Source organism: Anolis sagrei, chromosome 4 (genome assembly GCF_037176765.1).
Source record: "Anolis sagrei isolate rAnoSag1 chromosome 4, rAnoSag1.mat, whole genome shotgun sequence".
NCBI lineage: Eukaryota > Metazoa > Chordata > Lepidosauria > Squamata > Dactyloidae > Anolis > Anolis sagrei.
This window is the reverse complement of record NC_090024.1, coordinates 170887646-170902673: the sequence shown is the minus strand read 5'-3', so window position 1 is coordinate 170902673 and position 15028 is coordinate 170887646. Positions and strand designations below refer to the sequence as shown.

Here is a 15028-nt window from a genome sequence, read left to right as displayed (position 1 = left end):
CCAATGGTGAGGGATGGTGGACGTTGTAACTCAAGAACTCCTTGCAGGCCACACAATTTTCACCCCAATATGAATGTGCCTAATCTTTGCTATTCTCTCATGCTGATACTTCATGGAAAGCAGGGATTCCAGGAATGCATATTTTTATTTTGCAAATTTTAGCTTGAGATCCATGCTCCAAATTGCCAGCCTGCAAGTTTGGCAGGAGTTCTAAGCCCTTCCCTCAAAATGTGAGACTCAGTTCAAACAACCTCTGCATGAATTTTAGAGGTGAAGCTTTTATGATTCGGAATTTAGCTCCATACATACCCTGCCCCCCTCTCTCTCTCTAACACACACACTTACATCTACACACACACACGTGCATTTTCATTGTTATGGGAAATGTCTATACTATTTCTCATTTACAGAACCCCCAAAATGGGTGATAACATTACCACAAAACTGTATAGAAAAACACAGTCATACAATTTGTAAAAGGAATTCCAAACACATTGTGGCACAAGCAAAACCAATTTTAACACATGCCCAATACATGCCAGTATTATGAACTGATGATGTAGAGAGGAGACTGTTCATCCAAGGGGATTCACTGCAGAAATGGGCCATTTTCAGTATGACTATCAAACAAATTCAGTTTAATATCCATTTGTGACACAACCGTGACAATGATGCCACTCTGAATGTTCTGGGACACCACTCAAATATTTTTAAAAACTCTTAGACTCCTACCACCTCACCAAACTACAAATCTCATGATATAGTCATATCAGTAAAAGTAGAATCATAGTACTACACTTGCATAGTGTGAAAAAGTCTCATGTTGTACATGATTCCAAGTAAGGTTGTATCACAGATTGGTATAAAGATATTGTGATATCAGCAAACAGAGGTGCTAACCATAATGTAGGATTTGCCTGGGAATAACTTCTCTAAACATCTGAGTAGATATGTATTAGGTTATGCAGGAAAAGTTGGTTCACTATTTAAAAAAAAAACTTATTTTATCAAATCTGACCTTCAAATGGCAATGCTCATATGCATATACAACACATTCGCCAGTTGTGAATGTTACATTTCCATCATGGAGAAACACGATGAAAAGTGAATGAACTTCATCTTTTCCTGATTGCCAGTATAATGTTTATTGTAGCAGATCTCACCATGTAAATATTTGTCTAACAATTCATTGGAAGAATGCAAAAATAAACACACAGGGGAAAAACCCACACCCTAAACATATACTTGAGAGCTAAGCCATTTAAATCCATAAGGAACACATGATGCTTTTGAAATGTTTTAGACATGATTTTTTTTTACTGATCAACAAAATAAAGGAAAGAAGAACCTAATTTAATTAAGCCTGGCTACTTTGCCTACATGAGAAACTTATATATAAGGGGTGTATGTATGTTTGTGTGAAGTTAAAAGGACTTGACAATCTGGTCACTTGTGGAAAGTGGATGACATGAGAACAGGTCAGCTAGAAACAGATACGTGATCATACTTGGAGCAAGCCATTTTTCCAAGAACACTTTTCACTCTGTTGTACAATAAACCATACAGAGAGATGTACTTCTGGCCTTTCCATCAAAATCAGAAACCTCTTTTCATGTTACTAAGATTTTGATTCAGCTTAAAGGGAAACATAGATTTCTGTATGTTCCTTCAAAATGCTTAGATTTTCAAACCTTGCCTATGAAATCAAAGACTACATTGCTCAGAAAATGTTGACAGTGGTTTGCGAACAGTATAAATGAATGGTTCAAAATGAATGAATGAAATATATATTCAGCTGCCTTTGAAAGTATTTAGTTTTTCAAAGGAAGAACTGCTATAATCATTTATACATTTGGTTAGGTGAGCTGTATTGGTAATATGCCCAGTCTGGCACATGTTCAAGACAGCTCCTTTTCATGTACTAAACATACCAAACCTAATACTTAAGAGGAAAATGTAGAAAACAGCTGTTCCACATGAGTCTCATTCTGTATAAATTGCACCTGAAGGCTAGAATTCACTAGGCATTGATATTTCTAGTTTCGAGCAGTAAACAGAACCATCTAACAGTTGCTTATTGCTTCGGTCTACTATTTATTCCCTTTTTGATTTTACAAACCCTAACATGATTCTATCTAGTGACTAGTAAAATGATGTCATATCCTGCATCCCTAGTTGCATCTTATTTGAAATTTGCTGTTCTTGTCATTAATTGCCATGAAATCAACTTTGACTCATGGTGACACCATGAATGGGAGACCTCCAAGTCATGGTGTCATCAAGGTCTTGCAAACACAGGGCTGTGGCTTCCTTGACTGAGTCTTCCCCCTAGATGTTCTGAGATGGGTTCAGTAAAAAACACCAATTTTCCAAAGGTATCACGTACCTTCCAGAGTACAGTTTCAGATTTTTGGATGCTGTTAGTTTTTTCATAGCTACTATAACAGTCAGTCTCTTATCACTCTCTCCACCAGAAGCCAACACCCATGCATTACAAGTCTTGCAGATATGATACATATTTATGTTATTTGGTGAAATAATACACCAGAAATATATGTGACTTACTATGCAATAAGCCACCAGGGCCCCTTGTGTGAAGCCTGCCAGTACATCTGTTGGATGATGTTTGTGATCAGACACACGAGAAAGTCCTGTGTAAAATGCCATCATAATCAATGTAAACTGGAGCAGGGGACGCAGCAGTCGAGCTCCTCTCCAAGTGAACCTGGCTTGCAGATACAGCTGTAAAGAGAGAAGAAGGAGGAAACAAGATATTATAAGGCATGATGGACAACCATCATGATCTGTTACATAATCCCAGCTCAGTACTAGACCAACAGGAATGTCAAATTTTGAGCAGGTTTACACATAGCTAGTTCTCATTAAACAAGAAACAATGATTAGCATCCTGATTATGGCGTATAGAGCCTTATGGGTGTTGGTACTCTCTTCCACAATGACCAAAATCCCATTGAATTTATCAATACACACTGCAACCCTTATGACCAATCTCTAGCTTGTGGAGAGATGGGCTGAGACAAGTATATTGCAATGACCCCATAGAAACTATGGCTGTAAATAAATTGTTGCCCCAAACCCCCAGAAAGTGTTGGGGGCATTTAGGGAAGGAAATTGTGGGCTGGAGAGAAATGCAATGGAGAGGTATACTTCTAACATATTCAAGAGAGTTAATGTGGCTCCCAGCCTCAAATAGCTTCCCACCTTTGGACTACATCATCTACTAAGACCTCCAAAGGATACCAACTTTGGCAGATGATGTAATAATTCTATATCTGGGTACAAACACAGAGAGATATGCATTTAAGTTCCACCTTGTGATTGTCTACTTTTTTTCTCAGAGTCAATAGGAAACCAAGCTACCTTCTGTGTTCACCTATGCTAGTATAGAAAGAAAATACTGCAAACAGTATTTTTGAGAGTACATGCACCCTGTAATTAGCTTGAGAAGACTAGACATACAGTATAGCTTGTTTCTCTCTGTGTCACATGAAAACAGAAAATACTTAAGAAATGTATCATCTATCGTTATTTTTCCTTTTATTTTTATTCAGTGTAATGAACCTCATTGGATGACCCTCAGTTCTTATCACATAACCACCCCCACCTTTATCATCACCATTTTCAGAGAGGCCTTTCTATTCATGTTGTTCATAATTTTATAAGACTCTATCTTGTTTTTCTTTTGCCTTTCTTTCTTCCATTTATATCCCACTTTTCCCACATGGGATGCAAAGTGGATCACACTGTATCTTATAATAAAATAAATAGAAAATCAGAATTTAAAAGCATTAAACAAATATGCACTTTAAAAGATTGCCTTGCGTTAAGAACACATTAAAGCCTATTATGTTAAGAACCAGCATACCTTTCACACTATCCTAACCTGTTAAAAGTGAAGGGCTGTTTAGATTTTTAAAAATGCTTTCTGACAGAAAGAAAGCAGCTGACTCAGTCACCCTTAAAACTGATTTCCATAGTCTGGAATCAGTCACCAAAAGGCTCTTTCCCAAGTACTCACCATGCATATAAGTGATGGAGGTAGGATTGAACAAAATCACTTTTCCAAAGATCTTAAAACTTGGTGAGGCTTGTAGAGAGAAATACAGTAGAGTCTCGCTTATCCAACATAAACAGGCTGGCAGAATGTTAGATAAGCGAAAATGTTGGATAATAAGGAGGGATTAAGGAAATGCCTATTAAATGTCAAATTACATTATGATTTTACAAATTAAGCACCAAAACATCATGTTTTATAACAAATCTTCAGAAAAAGCAGTTCAATACAGGGTAACCGTTATGTAGTAATCACTGTATTTACAAATTTAGCATCAAAACATCACAATGTATTGAAACAACTGTGGATCTGGACAGGAGGCAGGCTGTGTTGGATAATACAGAACATTGGATAAGCGAAGATTGGATAAGTGACTCTACTGTACTGTCTTTCAAAAAGATTTTTTCTTATATCATTTTTAAAACTTTAGACTTCAGCATTTTAAACCTTCTCAAATCTACAAAATCAATTCAGAGATGGGGCAATCTGAACACAAACAGTACTCCAAATACAGCCACAACATTATTCAACATCTTTCCTAAATGAGCTTAAATTCTGGTATTGTCTAACTGCTTCATGAACTAAATTTGAAAGAGCTTTGGGTGTAAAATCCAGAGGGGAGGTAATTATATTTTTAGCTTTAGCTGTGTAGAGAGAAAAGCAAACAAATCAACCACCAACTAAGGAATGGCACTGAAATGAAATAGCTGAAGTGATGTCAAATGGGCATTGTCCCCTGCCTCACCTTTTCTAACTTATCCTGATCTAGTTTCCTCTCTAAAGTGCTGGGCACATCCTATTCCTTGGGTTCCTGTGGGAACTGGGGAAGCCAGAAGGGGAAAAGGCTGCAGGAAAAGCATAAAACATATATCCACAAATCAAAGACGCTGGAGACTGACCCAACCCAAAAAGCCGGGTGTGGGAGAACGTAAGTGTGACAGACTGCCCTCTGCCCAAATGGTGCCTTCCTGTGTTAGGTGGCGTGACACAGACTGGAGCAAATGAATGGTACAAAAAAAATGTCTACAGGGTGTAATCCATGTAGAAAACATTTATGGTTGTGGGAGGGGGGCGTGTAGCTATTACAGTACATCAACAGATCTTATACAGACAATAGTCATGTGCATTCAAATTCAGTGAGACTTTCCTGGTTTCTGAACAAATGACAGGCAATTAATTTTTTTTTGCCAATAGTTAATTACTACAATGCTGGGGCTCAAATTCAGCCTTGTGATCGCACTTGCCCTTTGTGACTAAGAAGTTCTTGGCGTAATCCCAGGCACACGGAGTTACAATACAACACAAAACTTTATTACAGTCACTGACCAGCACAATGAAGAGGAGTTATAGGGTGCAATTTTATTCTTTTTTTTTTTAACTCTAGAGGCACATCAGAGCTGTTCAGCAGTGGGGTGTGGTGAAGGGTCCTTCTTTGGAGGCTTTTTTTCTATATTAAATCCATGTTTATTGCTTAAAATGTATCCTGTTAGCTTCTTTGGAGGCTTTTAAGCAGAGGCTGGATGGCCATCTGTCAGGGGTGCTTTGAATGCAATTTTCCTGCTTCTTGGCATGGGGGTGGAATGGATGGCCCATGAGGTCTCTTCCAACTTCTATGATTCTATGGCCATCTGTCAGGGGTGCTTTGAATGCAATTTTCCTGCTTCTTGGCATGGGGGTGGAATGGATGGCCCATGAGGTCTCTTCCAACTTCTATGATTGTATGGCCATTTGTCAGGGGTGCTTTGAATGCAATTTTCCTGCTTCTTGGCATGGGGGTGGAATGGATGGCCCATGAGGTCTCTTCCAACTTCTATGATTCTATGAGCCTTTAGATGCTACATCAAATGGAACAATTCTCCTTGAAATTATATATTTGATTAACAAGGCTTCTTCCAGGATATGCAGGGTTAACTAACACACTTATATGTCCTTTTTAATAAAATCCCCCTTCCTCTACAAAACCTGGGGCCTCAGCTGTGATCCATTTGGGACACTGATATTACCCTCCTTACATCCTAAGGCTTTCATTATAAAGTGAACCTAAGCTAAACAAAACAAACATTTAATGTAGAAAAAATCATCTGATTTGAAGTTGTTTTTATAGCAGACAGTGAGTGAATTACAAGTGGTTTTTCCTAAAGTCTGCTAACTCAGTCATAGGAGGTTTACGGAGGCGCCTGTGTGGTGTTTATATAGTAACATAAAATGATCAACTCCTGCTGCAGACCAATGAGCAACAATGGGAAAAAGCAGTGCCCAATAGCACAGAGAAGATAAGTGCCACAAAACCAGAGAGGGAGGGAAGAATGCAGTGACCGGGTAGGTGACCTCGCAAAGTAGGAATTGTTGGGAAATCTCTCATATATCACCACAGGTCTGACGGCAGCAAGCCAAGCTTCGACTGCCAGGGGGCTTCCACTGATGTCAGAGGGAAGAAGCTGTGGTCAGCCGGGATTCTAGGCAAAGGAAGAGGAGGCACATGCCTCCCTCTTCAGCAAGTTATGCAGCACCAGCAGAGAAGTAAAGCTGCACACATTTTTCCTTTTGCAAAAAGCAAAATGTGTGTGTGCACGTGTGGGTAAACAAAGATATAAATATAGATATGAATGGCCTTCATCCAAAGTTACCCTACTGCTGAAGTGGGACTTTCTTCTCCTCTCCTTCCCTTGGCAGCTCTTTTCACTGCCTGAGGTGTAGGTTTTGAGGCACATGGGAAGCTGCAGTAAGAGCTTTCCCTAGTTTTCATTCTGTTGACAGGAGTAGTTAATATTAAAAGGGGGCCTTTCATACTACATAGTTATAGCACTAAGGATCCACTTTGTTATCCTATGGAATTTTGAAATTTGCAGTTTAGAGAGGGTTGTTTTTTTTGTTTTTGTTTTTAAAGAAAAATCTCCGTGACAGAGCTCTTCTAGTGTCTCTATCCAAATCGAAACTATAGGATTTCATTGGATGTTACTTATGGAATCACAATGCTGTAATTCTGTATTATGAAAGAGTTCTAAAATTACCTATTGGATCCATGGATGTAGTGCATTGTGTCCCTGCCACAAGGTTGATGGGTTCTGAAGTTGTTGTTTGCACTATGGGCAAACATTCTGTACAAAGTAATATGAAAGGGGTCATCCATAACAGTGACCTTGTGAGATACATTTTGCATTCATTTGACAGATTGAGGTAGCAAAAATGTATGAAAACAGAAAAGATACTCAGAGAATGACTCTTCCTCTACCGTTAACCTGCTTGCACAGTTTTCATAGATACTGGAGAGGGAGATGAGACACATCACCAAACTTTGGTTTTCCTTGTTTGCTTCCACATTGTATAAAAATCCATCTTCCATCAGTCTCGGTCAATTGGGAGGCATTTAAGTCTTAGGGCCACGTATAGCTAATAATGGGAAATTTGATGGCTGGCCAGGGATAGTTTGGAGGATTGCTTGTAATATTATCTGTTAGGAGATGTTGGGCTCTACTAGCAGAAGGGCTGGAAAGCTTCTCTACTGTGTATTACCTGTTGCATCATTTACTACCTATAAAAATAAAATTGTGGCAATAACATGTGGCAATGCTAAGCACCTAAATAACTCTTGCAAAAGTCTGAAATTAAAGCCAGTTGCAGCAAAGAACAGTGTGAGCACATGTGTATTGTTTGCACGCACACATGAACACGCAAATGCACAGAGACTATCATAGCTTTTCATTACAGATATGAATCCTTGCTTACAAGCAAAAATGAAAAGGCATAACATTTTCTGCATCTGTGAAATGGGGAATCTTTTTTGGTCCCGAGAGAATGTTTGTATTGATATAAGTTCTATGTTTTGTATAAATTATATCAATGAATTAATTATTAAGTGATAATTAATTAAAATTAATTATTTTTGTATAAATTGCTTCAATTAAAGCTGTTGTTGTGTGTTTTTAAAATCACAAGTATTGGATACATTGCTGTATTAGAGCAGTGTTTGCTACCTTATAATCTGAATTTGTTTTGTTGAGAATGATGGCATAACTCTTCAATAAAGGTTGGAGAATCAGTTTAAAGAGAGGGTCAGGGAGATTATGCCAATCACATATAACTCCTAAGAGAAATCAATGTAGTGTAATGCCAGTGGTCTTCAAGATGGTCTCTGAAAGTCCACATTACAATCCTAGGTAACAAATTAAGTTGGCAGGGTTGGCACAAAACCGTTGTGAGAACATACATCTCAAAGCTGTTGTGAGGATGTAAATAAAAAAAACTATAAGAAACTTTATAAATTTGGAAGAGATTCCCAAAATGATTCATATTTTCTTAATTAGTTGAATATTGACAGTTATTTTCAGATGAATGGGAGCTCATTCAAGTAGATGGGATAAAAACATATGAGGGAGGGGAAGTCAGAAATCTTTCCCTTTGTTGAGTCTGGTGCTTTGAAATCAGTCACTAATGTTTAACTAATGACTAACAGATTGGCCATGATCCCAATAAAATAGAGTCAAACGCTTGCTATTTGGCATCCCATGCATGAATACACTGTTCATTTGGCTAACAGTTTGCATAGCTCCAGTCCTAGGAAGTCAAAGAAGTAACATTTAAGGTGACCACCTCAGGTGGCTATTTCCTAATAGTATAAATATCAATACATTTATATAAGAAATTAATTCAGCAACCGTCTTCAAATTTGGCAGGCATATGGAAGAGTTTGTACTCAACTCTATATCCAGCTTACAGTATTTTAGCAGCATCTGAAATGCCTTGTTTAGTTTGGAATCAAAATATTACCCAATATTAGGAAATGTTCATTCAGAAAGACAAAAAGAGAAAGAAAAAAGTGGCGTAGTAGTATCATAATTGGGCATTATATCAACAGTGTGCTATTAAATGCCTTAACTCCATACTATGGAGTCCTGGGATTTGTAGTTTGTTGTTGCACCAGAGCTCTCTGACAGAACATTGTGAACATCTGATAAAACTATAAAACTCATACCACTGAGACATTAACAGTTAATTATTCGGCAAGAACTTTGATGTTTGTTTCTTTTTTACTTTACATTAATAGTTTCACCTCTTTTATAGCTTAGAAGTATCACCAGAAGCATCCCTGGCATAGCACTTAAAAACTACCCACCTCTGGGCAATAGACAGGGTTCAAATTTTCCAGTTTTCTTAAGGTCAGCTCCAGGTGAGATGTAAGGTGAGATGTAAGGTTGTATGCAAGTCAGAAAGAAAACTTTCTAGCTGGCTGTACAATTTAATGCACTATGTAAAGTTTTACTAAATCAAGGGTTACACATCCAATTTTATTTCCAACCAGGAAATATGTCCTTTCTGCATGTATGCTTGAATGACAAGTTGTGAGCAAACAGGCCATGCCACTATGACATCACCAGGAGCCATCCCAAGGTCTCAGGTTTGGCCTGAAAATTCCAGAGACTGGGATAATCCTGACGTGGCAATCCTATCCCTCACTAGATGCTAAGTTAGCAAGGCAGGTGCAAGATGCAGACCAACCATTTCTGGAAGGTCATATGTCCCAATCCTCTCTTCCAGAGGCTACTTCACCCACTGCAACCAACTGTCACTGGCACATCCATACCAAGCATGTACAGGGAGAAAGATATAATATAAATTAAATAAATACATACATTTTTTAAAAAATTACATGGAGTTTCGATTTTCAAGTTTCAACTGGAAACAGGACACAAGTTTATCATGGAGTCTTTCTTATTAAAATCTGACTTTGGCAAGCAGTCAGGGGAAGAGAATGCTGAATTTGCAGCAACCAAGAACTGCAACCCTGGCAATTTTCAGAAAGATCCACTCCCTACAGGGTGAGAATGTGAGAGGGAGAGCCCTGCAGGCAAAGTAAGCTCAATAGCAACAACTTTCCTCCACCTGAAGTCAAATGAGAGCAGAGGAAAATTGGCACTTTGTGGGAGTGTTTGGCCCAGTCAGCACTTTGCATTTTCTGGTATTTTAACAGATGAAAGTAGTAGAGCCGATTTTTTTAAATGATATGCTCACCCAGGTCAAGTGAACCTGTAAATTGCTTCACTGCAAGTTCAGAACCAGCAAATGTTGTCTGTTTGATGGGCTGGAAGAGCAGAGAGAAAAAGCACAGCAACACCTTTCCAATGGTATGAAAACTGTAAGGGCAGTACCCACATTTACAAAGATTATGTACTTGTTTAAACATGCTAGGTGTTGGATTTTTTTTTAAAAAAATGTACTTAAAATTGGAAGTGAATAATGTAAGCCAAAGGTGACTTATGTGAAAGTTATGAGGCTCCTTAACTCTTTATTAGCAGTTGTTTCCAAAGATGGAATCAAATAATTTCTAATGTATCCAGACAGCTAGTCTATCCCACCTAACATCAGTTCATCCCAAAATTAAAGCAACCTCTTTCAAAATCTTCCAGTCATTTCGGGTGGCAATCTCATTTTCTCCCAGACAAAACTACTCTATCTAGAAACCAAGTCACCATCTATTCTGGTCAAATTGTTTATCCTGCTTTGTTTTTCTTTTTGTGAAAATTATGTCATGCAGAGTGAGGTGTACCATTCATATAACACTACAGGATCTGGAATTTTGGATCTGGAGTCACCCAACTTCATCTCATCTAATCCAAAGAAGCTGTCTTGGTACTGAGCCAGTGCCTGTCATCAGTAATGGGATTATATGATGGCAAACAAAATGAAACTTAAGCCAGACAAGACAAAGATGTCCACAGTCAGTGGAAAGGAAAAATGGGGATTCAGCCTGTCCAGGATGGGGTTCCACTCCTTGTAAATAGTCTCCCATCTTAAGTATTCTCCTAAACCACTGGTTCACAACCTGTGGGTGCCCAGGTGTTTTGACCTACAACTCCCAGAAATTCCAGGTAGTTTACTGTTAGGATTACTGGGAGTTGAAGGCCAAAACATCTGGGGACCCACAGGTTGAGAACCACTGTCCTAGGCTCTATTCTGAGCCAGATGCCCAGGTTTCTGCATTGACCAGAGTGCATTTGCGATGTTAAGGCTAATGTGCCAGTTGCACTTATTCCTGAGAAATCCGATCTAGCTACAGTGTCACATATCTTGATTACATCTCTTTTGGATTACTCTGCTGCACTCAATGTTGGGGCTGCCTTTAGTCACTGTTTGGAAACTTCAGTGAGAATGCTACAATGGACAATGTTTTTAAATGGTTGAAGCCAGTCACAGGGAACAAACAACTCCTTTGTTGAAATAGCTTCATCTCCTACCATTTTGTTTCTGGACACAACTCAAAGTACTGGTAAAATGACCCATAATGCCCTATACAGTGTAGGTTGAAACTATATGAAAGATCTGATTTCTTAAAAGAAACTTGCCTGAGTCTTAAGACTATTGAGAGAGGACCTCCTCTTTGCTCCATCACCAACACAGTTGCATTTGGTTACAAGCTTCCTCAATAGTCACCCCTAGCCTGTACAATTCCTTTATATGAGAATGTATGTTGTCCCCTCCTTGCTCTCCATTTGCTGGCAAAGACTTTTTTGAAAAAGGGGGTTCTTAATAATTAATTTTATGGGTTGTGCATGCTGCATTTCTTAACTTTATTGTTACATTTTTAAACAGTTTCATTGTTTTGAAATACAATGGTGTTTTAGTGTGATGCTTCTTTAATTATGTTTAACTTTTTATTATCTATTTTTAGCAAATTTCACTTTCAGCCTTTGTTAAACCATTTTGAGAAGCATATAAAATAAAATAAATAAATGGAACCCTGCTGTTGAATGTTTTAAGCAATTATTTTGCTCCCACAGTCCTTCATATGCTTCACATGTTTGGTATTGGCTCAGAAATACAAATTCCTGGAAGTGAACCATTCAAGACCATTCGAATCACGAAACCTCACTAAAGACTGATTTTCCCTCACAGCCCAAATGTATTATATTATTTCTATTATTTCTACTAGAAACCAATTAACAAACTACTGATATCAGTTAAAAGGACGTTTTGGGGAGCTAAGGACATGTAAGATAGGAAAAGGTGGTACCATTTCATGCCAAATGGAAGTGATGACTGCTAAAACAAACCATTTATTCAGAAACTCTAGAGGTCTGCTATAACCAGTGGCCAGCCAGACACTCTCCATCTATGAATTCTCAAGGAAGGGGAAAAGGAGTCCAAGAACGATTTCTCTTTCATGTTGCATATCCTTCCCTCCAGTTCACCAGTAATGTTATTTTAGCATTGCTGAGAGGAAATGGTGTAAATGTTTACAGAATGACTTTGAAACATGTAAAGAAAAGTGAGAGAAAAATATGAGGAAATAAATTCATATGGACCACCAAACAGTCTGAAAGGTATAGTAATTAAATTACAGAGGCTGCTTCCAGTTTAAAGAGTGGAGTGGGGAAGGTGCGGGGAAAACAGCAGGGAATTGTGTCTTAATTTATCTTTTCAGACAGCAAAGAGAAGGAATTGTGGTGGAGAAGCCCTATTCATAGATGTAAGTTCATGTGTAATGTTTTTATAAGTTCAGCCTGACCCCACTCAGTTCCCTCTTCTCATTTCATATCTAAAGTTACAGGAGATATGGGGCCCACAGATCTTTTGAAAGTCTCAAAGGTTTTTAAAAAATGCTTTCCCTTAATTACATTTACCACAAATCACTCCCTAAATCTCAATTTTTTCCTTCCATAAAGCTTAGGGTAGTTCCACCCATAATTGACCTGTACTGGGTTCCTTTCACAAGCTCTATCAAGCATACTTCCAGCAGCTCCAGTCAGGAAGCACTCTGGCATAACAAGCCGGGGAAAGGAAGGGCAGAGCCATTTTTCATTGACAAAGAAAAACAAGACCAGCCTCACTGTTGGAGCGAAACTATGTGGGCAAGAAAGTCCACCTGCCCTGTTTCCTGGAGTGCTACCCAGAAAGGAGATTTTCTTTTTGGTAACCTAATGAAGTGCATAATTATCCCTTTGACTCACCATATATAAATACTAGATAAGCTGGCTCACATTATCTCAATTATGCTTGATGGTGAAATGAAACAGGTAAAGCATTACATTCCTTGTGCTTTTCAGGCTTTCGCTTTATCCAGAGATTAGAGCAAGAAATAGACATTTAACCCTCATGCTCCAGAATGGAATATTTTAATCAATCATAATTCACACAGCAGTCATTCTATTGCTTTGTCACTTGCGCATTTGTAAACATTTCCCCCTAAATTTCACTCATTTATCATGTGCAATTGGCCCTTCTTATCTATGGATGCTGTATTCATGTATTCCACTATGGACCTCAAAAGCAAACCTTGACTTTTCCATTTTATATAAGGGACACCATTGTGCTATGGAATTATGTACAAAAGGGATTTCAGCATTCACAATATTTGGTAGCTAACCTTCAACAGATATCAAAGGGACCACTGTAATGGATTTTTAACCAAAAAAGAGGGTTGGGGATAAAAATCGGCCCACATATCATATGCTTTTTGTCACTGGATTACGTTTTTCAGTCCAATGTAACAAAGAAGGGACAAAAATGTCCCCTGCTGATCACTCATAATAACAATGCAGCAAAGCTGTAGTATGGCACTCTGGTTTTAGCACTATAGCCAGAAAATACAAGAACTGCACATAAACTTAACACTAACTTTAAGTAAGCCCCTCATTTGATTTTGATCAAAAACTAGAATTTACATTATGGTAAAAGAAAACTCACTCACTGCAAGTTCTGAAGGCTATTGCACTGAACTAAACATGATTTACGGTTTTCTGTTGCTCAGCTAACCACAGGTTATGTTATGTTAGACATAACAACCCCATACTGTGCCTTTCTTGTGGTTGTACACACTGACTGTAAAATAAAACATTACAGACAATTAATGAATCAGTTTATTTATTCAAGAATCAGTTATCTATAATTCAGATTTATAGAACTGCATTCTGGTTAATTAATTAACCAGGATCAGATTACAGGAAGATCACTTCCCCTAACTCAAATAATCACAGAATTAAAGCATCGGAAGGGATTCCAGGGGCCAATTTGTTTACCCCCTGTTAATGCAGAGCAAAAGCAGCTGTGCAGATGACCACCAGTCTCTACTTTAATGCCTCAAGGAGTCCATCACTTTTGGAGGTAGGCAGAACACTATAATTTGCTGTTAGAAATAAGTAACCTTGTGTTGACATTTTGTGCAACAACCAGTTATGCAAACTCATTTCAAGAGCTACATCTTATTAATGATTTTGTCTAAACTATTTTGTATGAAGCTGCATGAACCTGTAGAGACAAGTTACCCTCAAACAAGAGTAATACAAAAGCATGAGCAAGCAGCCACCTGACTTCTCGTGGCTGTGTCTCTTCATGGTGAAAGAAACAGCTTCCCTCTTTATGAGCCATTTCCTACATTTTTGCAAATGCTCATTCACTTATGCATGTAGACATTGGAAGAGGCTTTGAGATACATGCAGTCAGGGCTGGATGTCTGAGCAGTCAGGGCTGGATGTCTGAGCAGTCAGAGGGAGTAAACGTGCATCATTTCAGGCTGTTACTCTATTTACTATAAGTTCTGTACTAGTGATTTTTCTCTGTCCCTGAGTAAACAGACTGTGCATTTTTCTTCACCATCCTAATAAAGAGTGAGATTATGCATGATTTATCATTGATAAAAAGAACTTATACTTACCACCAAATAAAGCATGGTATACAGGGAAAAGGAGGCATGACCAGAGAAAAATGATTTCCTATAGAAAAAATATAAAAAGGCAAAAACAAAACATTTCATTCACCTTGTTATTTCAACAAATGGCAAAACATTTCATTTTTCTAATTATACCTATACATGGGAATATATGTATAAAGATGACAAAATCATACAAACATGGAAAATTGTGAACTAAAGCCTTTAAAGACAGACTCTTTGTTTAGCACATTTTTGCAACTGTTCAATGTAAGTCCAAACTTATTATTCACTGACCCCTACATATCCTG

General features: G+C 38.1%; 1 protein-coding gene across 1 annotated transcript in view; it reads right to left on the bottom strand.

The window, feature by feature from the left end:
• PLPP3 (phospholipid phosphatase 3) overlaps positions 1-15028 on the bottom strand; it is a 74459-nt gene that overhangs the window by 10045 nt on the left and 49386 nt on the right. Inside the window, exons 4-5 of the mRNA XM_060773575.2 lie at positions 14724-14781; positions 2566-2742 (exon numbers count right to left, since the gene is read on the bottom strand). Of these exons, the coding sequence (XP_060629558.1) occupies positions 2566-2742; positions 14724-14781 (235 nt within the window). The remainder of the gene's footprint in view (positions 1-2565; positions 2743-14723; positions 14782-15028) is intronic.